Raw genomic sequence first — 12,627 nt, forward strand, 5'->3', positions numbered from 1 at the left:
TAACCTACATATCCCTGAACACTATGGGCAATTTGGCACAGCCGATTGACCCTACCCTGTGGACTGTGGGAGGAAGCCCACGCAGACATGGGGAGAACTTGCAAACTCCACTCAGACAGTTGCCCGAGGGTGGGATCAGACCCGAGTCCCTGGCGATGTGGGGCAGCAGTGCTAACCACTGAACCAGCGCGCCGCTCCTGCGGTCAGTCAGCTCAGTTAGCTGGACGGCTGGTTTGTGATGCTAATAGTGCAGGTTCAATTCCCATACTGGTAGAGGTTATGAAGGTCTCTACTTCTCAACTCCTCCCACTCACCTGAGGCATGGTGATCCTTGGCTTAGACCACCTCTAGTCGGCTCTCTCTCTCTCTCTCTGTCTCTCTCTCTCTCTCTTTCTCTCTCTCTCTCTCTCTCTCTCTCTCTCTCCCCTCCACTGCTAATGAGAGTGCAGCCCTATGGTCTGTTAGGACAATGGTGGCTTTACCTTACTACAAATTGGTAGAATTTACCACTACCACAAGGTACCAGGGGTTGTCCTCTAGGTGGCAGAACTTGTGGTTGAGACAGAGTATTGCTACCAATTCTCATGTCCTGATATTTTCCAGTTAAGCTGTTCAGAGATGTTATGGTTCACTTCTGGAGCAGGTGGGACTTGAACATGGACCTGCTGACTCAGACATAGGGGCACTACCACTGCACCGCTAAGGGAAGGCGATGGCCTAGCAACATTATTGCGAGTTCACTCATCCAGAGACTCAGGTATTGCAGTGGGTCTGGAGTCACATGTAGGCCAGACCAGGTGAGGAAGTCAGATTTCCCTTCCCTACGGTGTAGAGGACATTGGAATACTTTCTCCAATCCTGGTCTCCCTGCTATGGGAAGGATGCTGTGAAACTTGAAAGGGTTCAGAAAAGATTCACAAGGATGTTGCTAGGGTTGGAGGGCTCCTGCTATAGGGAGAGGTTGAGTAGGCTGGGGCTGTTTTCTCTGGAGCATCGGAGGCTGCGGGGTGACCTTATAAAGGTTTATAAAACATGAGGGGCATGGATAACGTAAATAGACAAGGCCTTTTCCCTGGGGTTGGGGAGTCCAGAACTAGAGGGCATAGGCTTAGAGTGAGAGGGAAAAGATATAAAAGGGACCTGAGGGGCAACTTTTTCACGCAGAGGGTGGTGCGTATGTGGAATGAGCTGCCAGAGGAAGTGGTGGAGAGTGTGGTGCTGGAAAAGCACAGCAGGTCAAGCAGCATCCAAGGAACAGGAGAATCAACGTTTCGGGCATAAGCCCTTTATCAGTGCTCCTCAGATACTGCCTGACCTGCTGTGCTTTTCCAGCACCACACTCTCAACTCTGATCTCCAGCATCTGTAGTCCTCCCTTCCTCTTAGAGGAAGTAGTGGATGCTGGTACATTGACAACATTTAAAAGGCACCTGGATAGGAAGGGTTTACAGAGATATGGGCCAAGTGCTGGCAAATGGGACTAGATTAGGTTGGGATATCTGGTTGGCGTGGACGGGTTGGACCGAATGATCTGTTTCCATGCTGGACATCTCTGTGACTCTAAAACAGTTGACAATGGTTTCATAGTCATTGTTGGACTCTTAATTACAAGGTTTTCTTGAATTTAAGTGCCACCATCAGCCAGTGGCTAGATTCAAACTTGAGCCATAGGGTCATCCAGCAAGGAAACAGACCCTTCGGCCCAACCAGTCCATGCCGACCATAATCCCACACTAAACTAGTCCCACCTGCCTGCACTTGGCCCATATCCTAGAACATTACCTGGGTCTCTGGATTAATAGTTTAGCAATAATACCGCTCGGCCATTGTCTCCTCCTCAGTGGAGATATGAATTTTCATAAGGGATGCAAGAAAGATGAATGGAGTGGATGAGGTTTCGTCAATGAGAGCAGTTAATCGCTGGAAATCATTCTTAGGATGAAGAACATTTCAGCAAGGGGTTTAAGGTGGGTTCATGGTGGTTACCGGCCGTGGGTAAGAGAAAGGGGAGGTGTGCATGATTTGGCATCAACCAGTACCAAGTTGGCGTAGGGACTGTAAAGGGCCTTGGGGAACTGGTTGGTACGGGGTGGGGGTGTCAGATGTCACGGGGGAACAGATGTGGGGAGGGGGGGGGGTCATGAAGTGATATGGTTGGGTACTGACATGGAACGGACAGTGCATGAGGGGACCTTGAGGAGGGGGTGAGGTTTGAGTGGGTTGGGAGGGGGTGGTGTGGATGTGCCTTTTTTTCCTCGTTCCTTGGCACCTCTTCATCGTTTGACCAAAGTGTCGCTGTAGTGGGGCAGAATCTGTGCCCAGTTTGCCTCTGCGCCTGGCACTATTTCTCTGGGATGAGTGGCCACAGCTCCCGATCTCACTCTGCTGTTGTGGTCCCCAGTCCCGGGGTGGAGCGGAAATTCAGGCCACAAACCCCATCACCCTCTTCCCTCAGATCGGAGTTCCTCAGTCTTTGCCCTCGCACTGAGTCTCCTATTGGCGTTCTAATGCACTTGTGGTTCCACCCCTTAGCCAGGTTACGCCTCTGGCTGGCACTAACTGTGCCCATTCTCCACGGATGAGCTCCCACTTGGGTGCATTTTAGGTGAGGCTGGAGGGGGGGTGAGCAACTTCAAAGGAGATGTGAGGGGCAAGTCTTTTTTGCACAGAGAGTGGTAGGAGTCTGGAACCAAGGATGGTGGTGGAGGCTGATATGTCAGGGGCGTTCAAGGAGCTTTTGAATAAGTGTGTGAACATGTGAGGACTGGAGGGATAGGGGCCATGGGCAAGCAGAAGGGGTACATTTAATTTGGCGTCAGGCTCATGAGCTGAAGGGTCCATTCCCCGTGCTGTACTGTTCTGTGTTCGGTGATAGTTGGCATCTCCCCAGCTGCCAGTCGCGGTAACATTGGCATTGATTCGTGGGTCCCATCCCGGGAGATACGTCCTGGGCTTCTGAGCTGAAGTTTCTGACAGACGGGAATTTTTTTTTAAAAAGTGTCTCCTTGTTTTGACGAATTTGCAGGAAGGGACGTCGAAGTTCGCCACGTTGGACAAGAAACACCCAAAAAGGCTGAAGGACCATAAAGCTCCCGTAAGTCTCGTTTTTTAACGTCTTGATGCGGTCGAAAGCGAGAGACGGTACCGATTTGATCAGGGTGGGCCTCGAATCTCTGGCAGCTTTTATGGCTGTCTGTCACATCCGTGCACTTATATGGGTCCGGGGTGGAAACTGTTCCTGGGAAACTGGAGCAGACATGACTGGAAAGTTGAGCAGCTCAGGATTGCTCTCCGGAAGCCCACCCCCGAAAGAAAATAACAAGGTCCCCCTTGTGTGGTGCAGAGTAGGAGCCAGGAGTAAGCTGTCTGAGCCTGTTCGGCAATCAGTATAATCAGGGCTGGTCTGGCTGACCTGACTTCTGTTGTCTGCCTGCCCTTCAGCTCCTCTGTTACTCAGCAACCTACCTTTACCTTAAACGGCCCAAGCTGTTCAACGTTGCTTCACTATTTAAGCCATTCAAGTGTATCCTCTCTCAACTCCCCTTTCAAATAAGGCTGTCCAACATGGTACATGATACGTCAGATTTTGGTTCCCACCTCTGTACGGTGCAGTGAGGTCTCCCAACCCTTTATAACTCCTCTTAGGATTTCCATCCGCCTTTCTAATCACTTGCTGTACCTGCACACTAACTTTTTGTAATTCGTCAAACGGCACACCCGGATCCCTCTGAGCTCTGCACTGAACCAGCGAACTACTTTTATATTTGCCCTGCTGAACGTCATGAGAAAAATCCATTCTTTATTGATTCTGGTGATGTGGACACTGCTGGTGAGGCCAGCGTTTGATACCCATCTTGGAGAAAGTGAGTTATTTTTTTAATAACATTCACCGGGGTGTCACTGGCTGGGCCCAGCATTTATTGTCCAGAGGGGCAGCTGAGAGTTGACCACACTGCTGTGGGTCAGACCAGGTACGGTTGGCAGCTTCCTTCCCTAGACAGCATTAGTGAACCAAATGGGTTTTTTTTCCCAAAAACGATTCATGATCATCATGAGACTCTTAATTCCAGATTTCTGTTTTTTTTAAAATTAAATTTAAGTCTACCATCTGCCTCGGTGGGATTTGAACCCGGGGTCCCAGAACATTATCTAGGTCTTTGGCATTAATAGTCCATGATAATGCGAGGTAGGCCATCGCCTCACCATAGCGAGGGTTAGGGTGCTGGCAATTCAGGTCATTGTAGCCTGGATGGTGTCAAGTTCCTTGAGTGTTAATGGAGGTTCGCTCATCCATCCGGGCAATTGGGGAACATTCCCTGACATACCTTCTGAGCAGACACAACCCACATGGGTATATATCCAAGCCTATATTATAAAGCAAACAGCGGTTATAATACAGCCTGTTCCTGTTCAGAGACGCTAGAATTCCAATTAGGTTTTATTGGCACATGCACTCAAGTACAGGAGTACGGTGAACAGCGTGCCGCCATCTTAGTTACAAAGAACCAGAATTTCACAGCAACAGAAACAGAACATACAAGAAACAGAATTTTCTAAAAAAACCCAGCAACACAAGAAACAGCCAAGAAGAAAAGGAAACATTTGCATCTTAAAGCCTTATCTCGGTGAGGTGTGTGGTCTCCCATCCTCAAAGCTCCTGCTAATCCAGCCTCCTGAACTCGCTCCTCCATCCCTGTCTCGTTGCTAGGCAACTATGCCCTTGAGGGTTCCCTCTCCCTCTCAGGTTTCCCAGATGACACAAGCACGGTTTTGGGTTTTTTTCTAATCCATTCGTGGGACATGGGCGTCGCTGGCTGGGCCCAGCATTTACTGCCCGTCCCTAGTTGCCCCTTTGAGAAGGTGGTGGTGAGCTGGCCTTGAACATGGCTGTTCAATTACAATGGACAGGGGCTGGAAATTGTGGAGTGAGAGAGGCTTCAGAAGAGACTTACCAGGATGTGGCCAGGTGTGGAAGGTTTGGGTTATTAGGAGGGGCTGAGACTTTTTTTCCTGGAGTGTAGGAGTTTGAGGGGTGACCTTATAGAGTTGTATAAATTCATGAAGGGCATAGACAGGGTGAATGGCAGGTGTTTTGTTTTCCCCTGGGATGGGAGATTTCAACACGAGGGGGTCATTTTTTTAAGGTGAGAGGGGAGAGATTTAAGAAAGGCATGAGGGGCAAATTGTTTGCACAGAGGGTTTCCTGAGGACGTGGGTGCAGTTACAATGTTTTAAAGACTTTTCGGAATTGAATTGAATTGAGTTTATTGTCACGTGTACCGAGGCACAGTGAAACGCTGTGTCTTGCGAGCAATACAGGCAGATCACAGAGTTAAATAGCAGAGATAAGTAAACAATAGGTAAATAGCACCAAAAACAAAAACACAAGTACAGGCGAATGTTAAGTGTTTGTGAGTCCATTCTTTGTTCTAACAACAGGAGGGTAGAAACTGTTTTGAAACCGGCTGGTGCGTGTGTTCAGGCCTCTGTACCTTCTCCCCGATGGTAGAGGTTGTAGAAAAACATTGCCAGGGTGGGATGGATCTTTGAGAATGCTGGCGGCCTTTCCTTGACAGTGGGCCTGGTAGGTGGATTCTGTAGATGGGAGGTTGGCCTTTGTGATTGTCCGGGCCGAGTTCACCGCTCTCTGTAACCGTCTCTAATCTTGAACGGTACAGTTGCCATACCGGGTCGTTATACATCCAGACAGAATGCTCTCGCTGGCGCACCTATAAAGGTTGGACGAGGGGGTTCTACTATAATGCAGTAGTTCCATCTTCATGCAGCCCAGTCTTATAAGAAAATTGTGTAATAGCAGCACCATTTAAACTAATGGGGGTGAAATCGCGTTCTAACCTATACACGCTTTGAAAGATCGTGGTTTAGAAACAATTTGTCAATCACGCTATAGCGAATTTACATTAACAATACACTCGCGTTATAGCAGAATGAGAAAAGATGTTGCCAGGGTTGGAGGGTTTGAGCTACAGGGAGAGGCTGAATAGGCTGAGGCTGTTTTCCCTGGAGTGTCAGAGGCTGAGGGGTGACCTTATAGAGGTTTATAAAATCATGAGGGGGATGGATAAGGTAAATAGATAAGATCTTTTCCCTGGGGTGGAGGAGTCCAGAACTAGGGGGCATAGGTTTGGGGTGAGAGGGGAAATATTTAAAAGGGACCTAAGGGACAACTTTTTCATACAGAGGATGGTGCGTGTGTGGAATGGACTGCCAGAGGAAGTGGTGGAGGCTGGTATAATTACAACACTTAAAAGACATCTGGGTGGGTATATAAATAGGAAGGGTTTGGAGGGATATGGGCCAAGTGCTGGCAAATGGGACTAGATTAGGTTAGGATATCTGGTTGGCATGGGCGAGTTGGACCAAAAGGTCTGTTTGCTGTACATCTCTATGGCACTACTGACCTGTACTTTAATTTGGGATAATGTTCGGCATGGATTGGATGTGCCGAAGTGCCTGCTGCCGTGCTGTATGACTGCGTCAGTCCCCGGCGACCTGTTTTCCCCCAGTCGTTGTGGCCGTTCTGTGTTCCACTCGTGTTAGGCGCACAGTGAAGACTGAGTCGGGAGTCGGGGGAGGGGAGGGGTTAGTGGGGGGGAGGAGAGCAGCAGGCGCTGCCCTGGTGAGTTCAGGCATCGACAGGACCGAGATAGCAGGGACACTCAGTGTCGTCTCCCTTTGTGCTGGTGTCTCTGCAGAATGTCGTTCAGGGCACTGTGCCCTACCTCGGGACCTTCCTGACTGACCTGGTGATGCTGGACACTGCTGTGAAGGACTACGTGGAGGTGAGTGGGCGTTCAGCTGATTGCTGTCAGAATGTTGACGTTGCGGGGAGGCAAGCGACATGGGAGGTGGGGGCAACGTGCAACTCTGCATCTGGAATTTTCCTAGCCCTGAGAGTCTTTCCCGCCCCGTGTCTCTGTCTGTGACTCACTGACTGCTGGCAGACCCTGTTCCTGTTCCATTGGGTGACCGTGTGTGGACGCATTAAAAAAAAAAGATTAAAAGGAGCCACGCTCTTAAACAAATAGCCTGCGCGCAACCTTTTGCAAATAAGACGGTGCGGTTTGTCCCGTCTTTGTTTTTCGAGTTACTAACGTCAAGAATCAGAGAAATCAGAAAGTGGCTGGTCAGTCGTAGACCTATAGATAAACAGCACGGAAACAGACCCTTCTGTCCAACTCGTCCATGCTGACCATTAATCTAGTCCCATTTGTCAGCATTGGCCCATATCCCTCCAAACCCTTCCTATCCATGTCCCCATCCAGATGCCTTTTAAATGCTGTAAATGTACCAGCCTCAACCACTTCCTCTGGCAGCTCATTCCATACACGCTCTGCGTGAAAAAGCTGCCCCTTAGGTCCCTTTTAAATCTTTCCCCTCTCACCCTGAACCTATGCTCTCGCATCCGTTCTTGAAGGTGAGCCACTGGACCCGAAACGTTTCTATCCGCAAATGCTGCCTGAGTTTCTCCAGCAGTTTCGGTTTCAGTTTCTGACTTCCAGCAGCCGCCGTTCATTTGGTTGTTTTTCGGTTGAGTCAGTTCGCTGATCCGCGGCGATGGAGCAAGTGAGGCCTGCAGCTGCTGGGCAATCAGAGTCAGAAAGTGTGGGGCCCTGGAAAAGCACAGCCGGTCAGGCCACAGCCGAGGAGCAGGAGAGTTGACGTTTCGGGCATAAGTTCATCATCAGGAATTTTGATGAAGAGCTTATGCTCTTCCTGAGGAAGAGCTTCTGCCCGAAACGTCGACTCTCCTGCACCTCGGATGTTCCCAGTGTCGCAGTCCACAGTGCGACATAGGACCACGTAGAGCATCCTGGAGGCCCAGTAAACCTCTGTCCCCTTACAGACATAGGAGTGGGAGGCTGCACCGCTGTCCTGAATGCACCTCACCGTGCAATAAACAGGCCTCAGGAGCTCTGAAAGCGCAGAGCGAAATCCTGTTTGGAGCTACCTATCCAAAGCCCGTGTTCTTGGGTACGACTGGCTCAGCTCACATTTATATTCTGTCCCTAATTGCCCTCGGGAAGTGCGATGATGAGCTTTCTTCTCTGTAAGCGTCTGTCCTTAGAGAGAGGGGTTAGGTACACGCACAGTGCTGTAAGGAAGGAAGTTCCAGGGCTCTGACCCATTTGAAGAAACAGAAATATAATTCCAAGTCAGGATGGTGTGTGACTTGGCGGGGAAATTATTGTAGATGGTACTCCTTTTTCTTTTATTTCAAAAATGTACTTTACTCATCAAAATATCTTTCCACACATAACACCTGAACCAATTCGGTTCTGGACAGTAACGCCTGAAGGAGTTTGACTCCATTTTGCAAACAAACTGTCACTAATCCTGCAAGTTCAATGTTCAATGTCCCTGTATCCGCAGAGAGCAGGCTTGAGATCCACCTCTCCAATTATCCAACAAACAAACCAAAGACATTACTTGTACAAGACTATATCTACATGCACTTGAGGCACCGGGAGGGTCCGATAACTGAAAGCGCAGAGTGCTTCAGCAGGAAGGCCCCAGACAGTGGTCTATCCCCACCGCGCCTTGGCAGCAGCTGCCCCAAGCTTCAGTACATCCCTCAGCGCGTAGTCCTGGACCTTGGGATGTGCCAGTCTGCAACACTTGGTCAGGATCAGCTCCTTGCTCTGGAAGACCGACAAGTTTCGGGCAGACCAAAGAGCGTCTTTCACCGAGGTGACGGCCCTCCAGGCACAGGCGACGTTTGTCTCGGTGTGTGTCCCAGGGAGCACGGAGTCACGGAGCTGCTCGGGACAAACCTCGACCCAAACCACTGCACCTCCCTCCACACTCCCTTTACAAAGGCACACTCCAGAGGGAGATGTGTGACAGTCTGTACCCACCTCCCTGCAGCTGCTTTGAGGCCAGCGTGTGGTGGCACAGACCAAAGGGTGTACATGAAGGATCTGACAGGCAGTGCCCTTCTCACCACCAGCCGAGCGATGTCTTGGTGCTTGTTTGAAAGTTCTGGTGATGAGGCATTCTGCCAAATGACTGGGACAGTCTGCTCGGGGAACCATGCCACAGGATCGACCCTCTCCTTTGCCCATGGGGTCTCGAGGGCACTATGTGCTGATCACTTCTGGATGGGGTTGTGGTCAAAAGTGTTTTTCGCTCCCCTTTTAAACAACACCCTTGTTTCTTGAAGGAAGGCAGTGTCTGCTCTAACTGCCCTCAGTATGCCTCACCTTTCAGTCAACCTTACTTGAAGCAGCCATCACTATACTACAATTAGTTCACCATTCCCCTCTCAAACTAACAGCCTCCCGCTGCGTTATCTGGAAAACAGCAAACCCAGCAAAGCTCTTTGCAAATGATGAAAGATTTTGATTGGGTAGACGTCATGAGAATATTCCCCCTACACCAGCCCCCCCCCCCCCCCCCCCCCAAAAAAATAAGACCAAAACCAGAAGTTATTAACGTCAGACCGTTCCCAAGAAATCTGTCCCGAATTCGGAAGATACTTTACCCAGAACGAGGTGGTGAGAATGGGGAACTTGTGATCACACAGAGTGTGGTTGAGGTAAATAGACAAATTTTGCAGGGGAACTAGACAAGCACTTGAGGGAGCAAGGAGTCATTGTTTGATATTGGAGGCTTGTTTTCATTGGTGGGATGCGGGCCCAGCCTTTCTCCCCTGCCCCTAGTTGCCCTTGAGAAGGTGATGGTGAGCTGACTCATTGCAGATGTTGCGCTGTCAGTAAACCCACAATTCCAGTAGGTCCCGAGTTCCAGGATTATGACCCAGCGACCGTGAACGAACAGTGAGATATTCCTGAGTCAGGATGGTGATGGGCGTGGAGGGGCACTTTCAGATGGTGGTGTTCAGGAGGCTGGGCAGTTGACCATAACACCAGCGTTGGCTGGTGTGGATGTATGAGGCTCAGTTCCGTGTCTTACAACCGACAAAAGTCTCCAAATTCTTTTCGGGATCATAGAATCCCTACAGTGTGGAAACAGGCCTTTCGGCCCAACAAGTCCACACTGACCCTCAGAAGAGAAACCCACCCAGACCCATTTCCCCTATATTTACCCCTGACTAATTCACCTGACTGACACATCCTTGAATGCTATGGGGCAATTTAGCATGGCCAATTCACCCTAACCTGCACATCTTTGGACTGCGGGAGGAAACTGGAGCACCTGAAGGAGAAAGTGAGGACTGCAGATGCTGGAGATCAGAGCTGAAAAATGTGTTGCTGGAAAAGCGCAGCAGGTCAGGCAGCATCCAAGGAACAGGAGAATTGACGTTTCGGTCATCAGCCCTTCTTCAGGATGCCCGAAACGTCGATTCTCCTGCTCCTTGGATGCTGCGATTTTCCAGCAACACATTTTTCAGCACCTGAAGGAAACCCAAACAGACATGGGGAGAACATGCAAACTCCACACAGATAGTCACCCGAGGCTGGCATCGAACCTGGGTCCCTGTTAGGCAGCAGTGCTAATCACTGAGCCAACGTGCCACCCCAGGGGTGTTGAATTCTGTCCTTATACCTGGGTCTTTTTCCCAATGAAAAGGCCAGCACATTGGATGGGTAGGAAGAGAAGCAATGGGTGGTGTGTGAGAGCGTTGGAAAGGCATGGGAGGGGTGACATGCCAATGGACGGGAAGGGGCATGCGAGGGTGGCATGGGAAGGGCAGGGGATGGGGGGTATGTCGAAGGGACGGAATGGCACAGATGAGATGACCAAATAGATTGTGTTCATTTGACTGAGAATGTTTGAACAAATTTCCCATGACCCTCGCTGTCACTTCTTCAATGTCTTTCATGTGTGGACACTCCAACCGACAACTTGTAAGCACATGGCCACCCGTTCCTATTGCAGTAGTCTGATTTGAATCCTAAGATGTCGGAGTGCATGTAGTCCATTCGGCCCCCAGTTTGAGTCCTATCCCTCTCGCAATTCAATGGAATCACAATCGAGCTGATAATTCTCACCTCCACTTTCCTGCCTTTCACCCACACAGACCCTTAACTCATTGTTGGCTCCTGGTTGGGCTTGGGACCAGACTTTAGGAAGGGATGTCAGACCGTGTGGGAGGGGTGCCCGGGAGATTTACTAGAATTCTGTCCGCAATGAAGCAAACGTGGAGAGATCGGGATAACTCTCACCAGAGCAGAGTTGAGATGGAATTTGTTGGAGGGGGGGGGGGGGGCGTTCAAAATTGAGAAGGATTTTTTTTAAGTAAGGGGAAACTGTTTCCAAAGGCCAAAAAGACACAGGTTTAAGTTGTTTTGAGGGCGTTGTGAGGATGCATTTACACAATGAGTTGTTATGGTCTGCGTTGCACTGTCGGAAATAGTGATGAAAGCTGATAAAATAGGAATTTCCCAAAGGAAGCTGGATAAATCATTACAGGGTTGGCTGCAGTGGGTAATAATTCTTCCGAAGCGGTGACAGTCTTCGAAAGAGTCGGAATAGACACACGAGGCCAAGTCAGCTCCTGCCACACTCTTCCATCCAGCCGGACTCTCCACAGTACCTCTCCACGACACCAGCAGCCGTCAAAACCCCTGGCACGCGCAAGGGAAAGGAATCACAACGGAAATAAGCCGCAGCAGGTTACAAATTCAGGGCGGCACTTGTTCGGAGATCGCCCTCTGCGGATATTTTCTGTCGGGGGCTGTTGTTACAAGGTGGGGGTTGAACGCCGGCCACTTGGCTCAGAGATAGGGACGCTACCGATGTGCCCTGTCAGAAGCCCCTCCTCATGTCCCGAGAGGTGATGAAGAAATGAGGCAGGATCAAGGTCGGATGTGCGTATCCCGCATTCATGTCGACATCAAACTGTCAGCACCAAGGCGCCCCCATGTGGCAATGCAGTATTACATGGGATAAAGGCAAAGTCTGTCTTGGTCATGCATTCTGAGGTGTCCTTGAAGTTGAATAGCGCCCTCGTCACTTTCAAAGAGCAGCTCAAAGTCAGCCACGTCGTTGCGGGTGTGGAGTCGCGTACAGACCAGACTGAATCAATTTCCTACCCTCGGGGGGGCATCGGTGAACCAGCTGGGAACAGGCTGGGGCAGTTTTCCCTGGACCGTCAGAGGCTAGGAGGTGACCTTATAAAATCATGAGGGCCACGGATAGGGTGAGGAACCAAGGTCTTTCTTCTCCAGGGTGGGGTAGAGTTCGAACTAGCAGGTAAACCTTTAGGGTGAGAGGGGAAAGATATAAAAGAGACCTAAGGGGCAACTATTTCACGCAGAGGGTGGTACGTGTATGGAATGAGCTGCCAGAGGAAGTGGTGGAGGCTGGTACAATTACAGCATTTAAAAGGCATCTGGATGGGTATACGAATAGGAAGGGTTTGGAGGGATAAGGGCCAAATGCTGGAAAATGGGGCCGAGAATAGTTTAGGATATCTGGTCAGCATGATTGAGTTGGATTGGAGGGTCTGATTCCATGCTCTATGACCAGTTGATGCTCACTGACAGTGACTAAAGCCAACTTTATTTTCATTATTGATTAAATTCACCTTCTGGTGGCCTGCGATTGTGGTAATATCTGGACCCCTGGATTATTATTGCAGTGAAAACACCAAAACACAATCAGAAGGGATCAAAGGTTTGAACCAGCATAAATCAGAGCC

At 49.9% G+C, this 12,627-nt stretch overlaps 1 protein-coding gene across 5 annotated transcripts in view; it reads left to right on the forward strand.

Annotated features, from left to right (window-relative positions):
- LOC122541250 (ral guanine nucleotide dissociation stimulator-like) overlaps positions 1 to 12,627 on the forward strand; it is a 217,338-nt gene that overhangs the window by 177,353 nt on the left and 27,358 nt on the right. For 4 of the 5 annotated variants that reach the window (XM_087979488.1, XM_087979490.1, XM_087979489.1 and 1 more), the window contains exons 10-11: positions 3,025 to 3,093; positions 6,716 to 6,802. In XM_087979488.1, the coding sequence (XP_087835614.1) occupies positions 3,025 to 3,093; positions 6,716 to 6,802 (156 nt within the window). The remainder of the gene's footprint in view (positions 1 to 3,024; positions 3,094 to 6,715; positions 6,803 to 12,627) is intronic. The other variant, XM_087979491.1, reaches the window with a different exon arrangement.

The sequence above is a fragment of the Chiloscyllium plagiosum genome, unplaced genomic scaffold (genome assembly GCF_037043375.1).
Source record: "Chiloscyllium plagiosum isolate Xiang-an unplaced genomic scaffold, Cpla_swu_hap1 HiC_scaffold_35, whole genome shotgun sequence".
NCBI lineage: Eukaryota > Metazoa > Chordata > Chondrichthyes > Orectolobiformes > Hemiscylliidae > Chiloscyllium > Chiloscyllium plagiosum.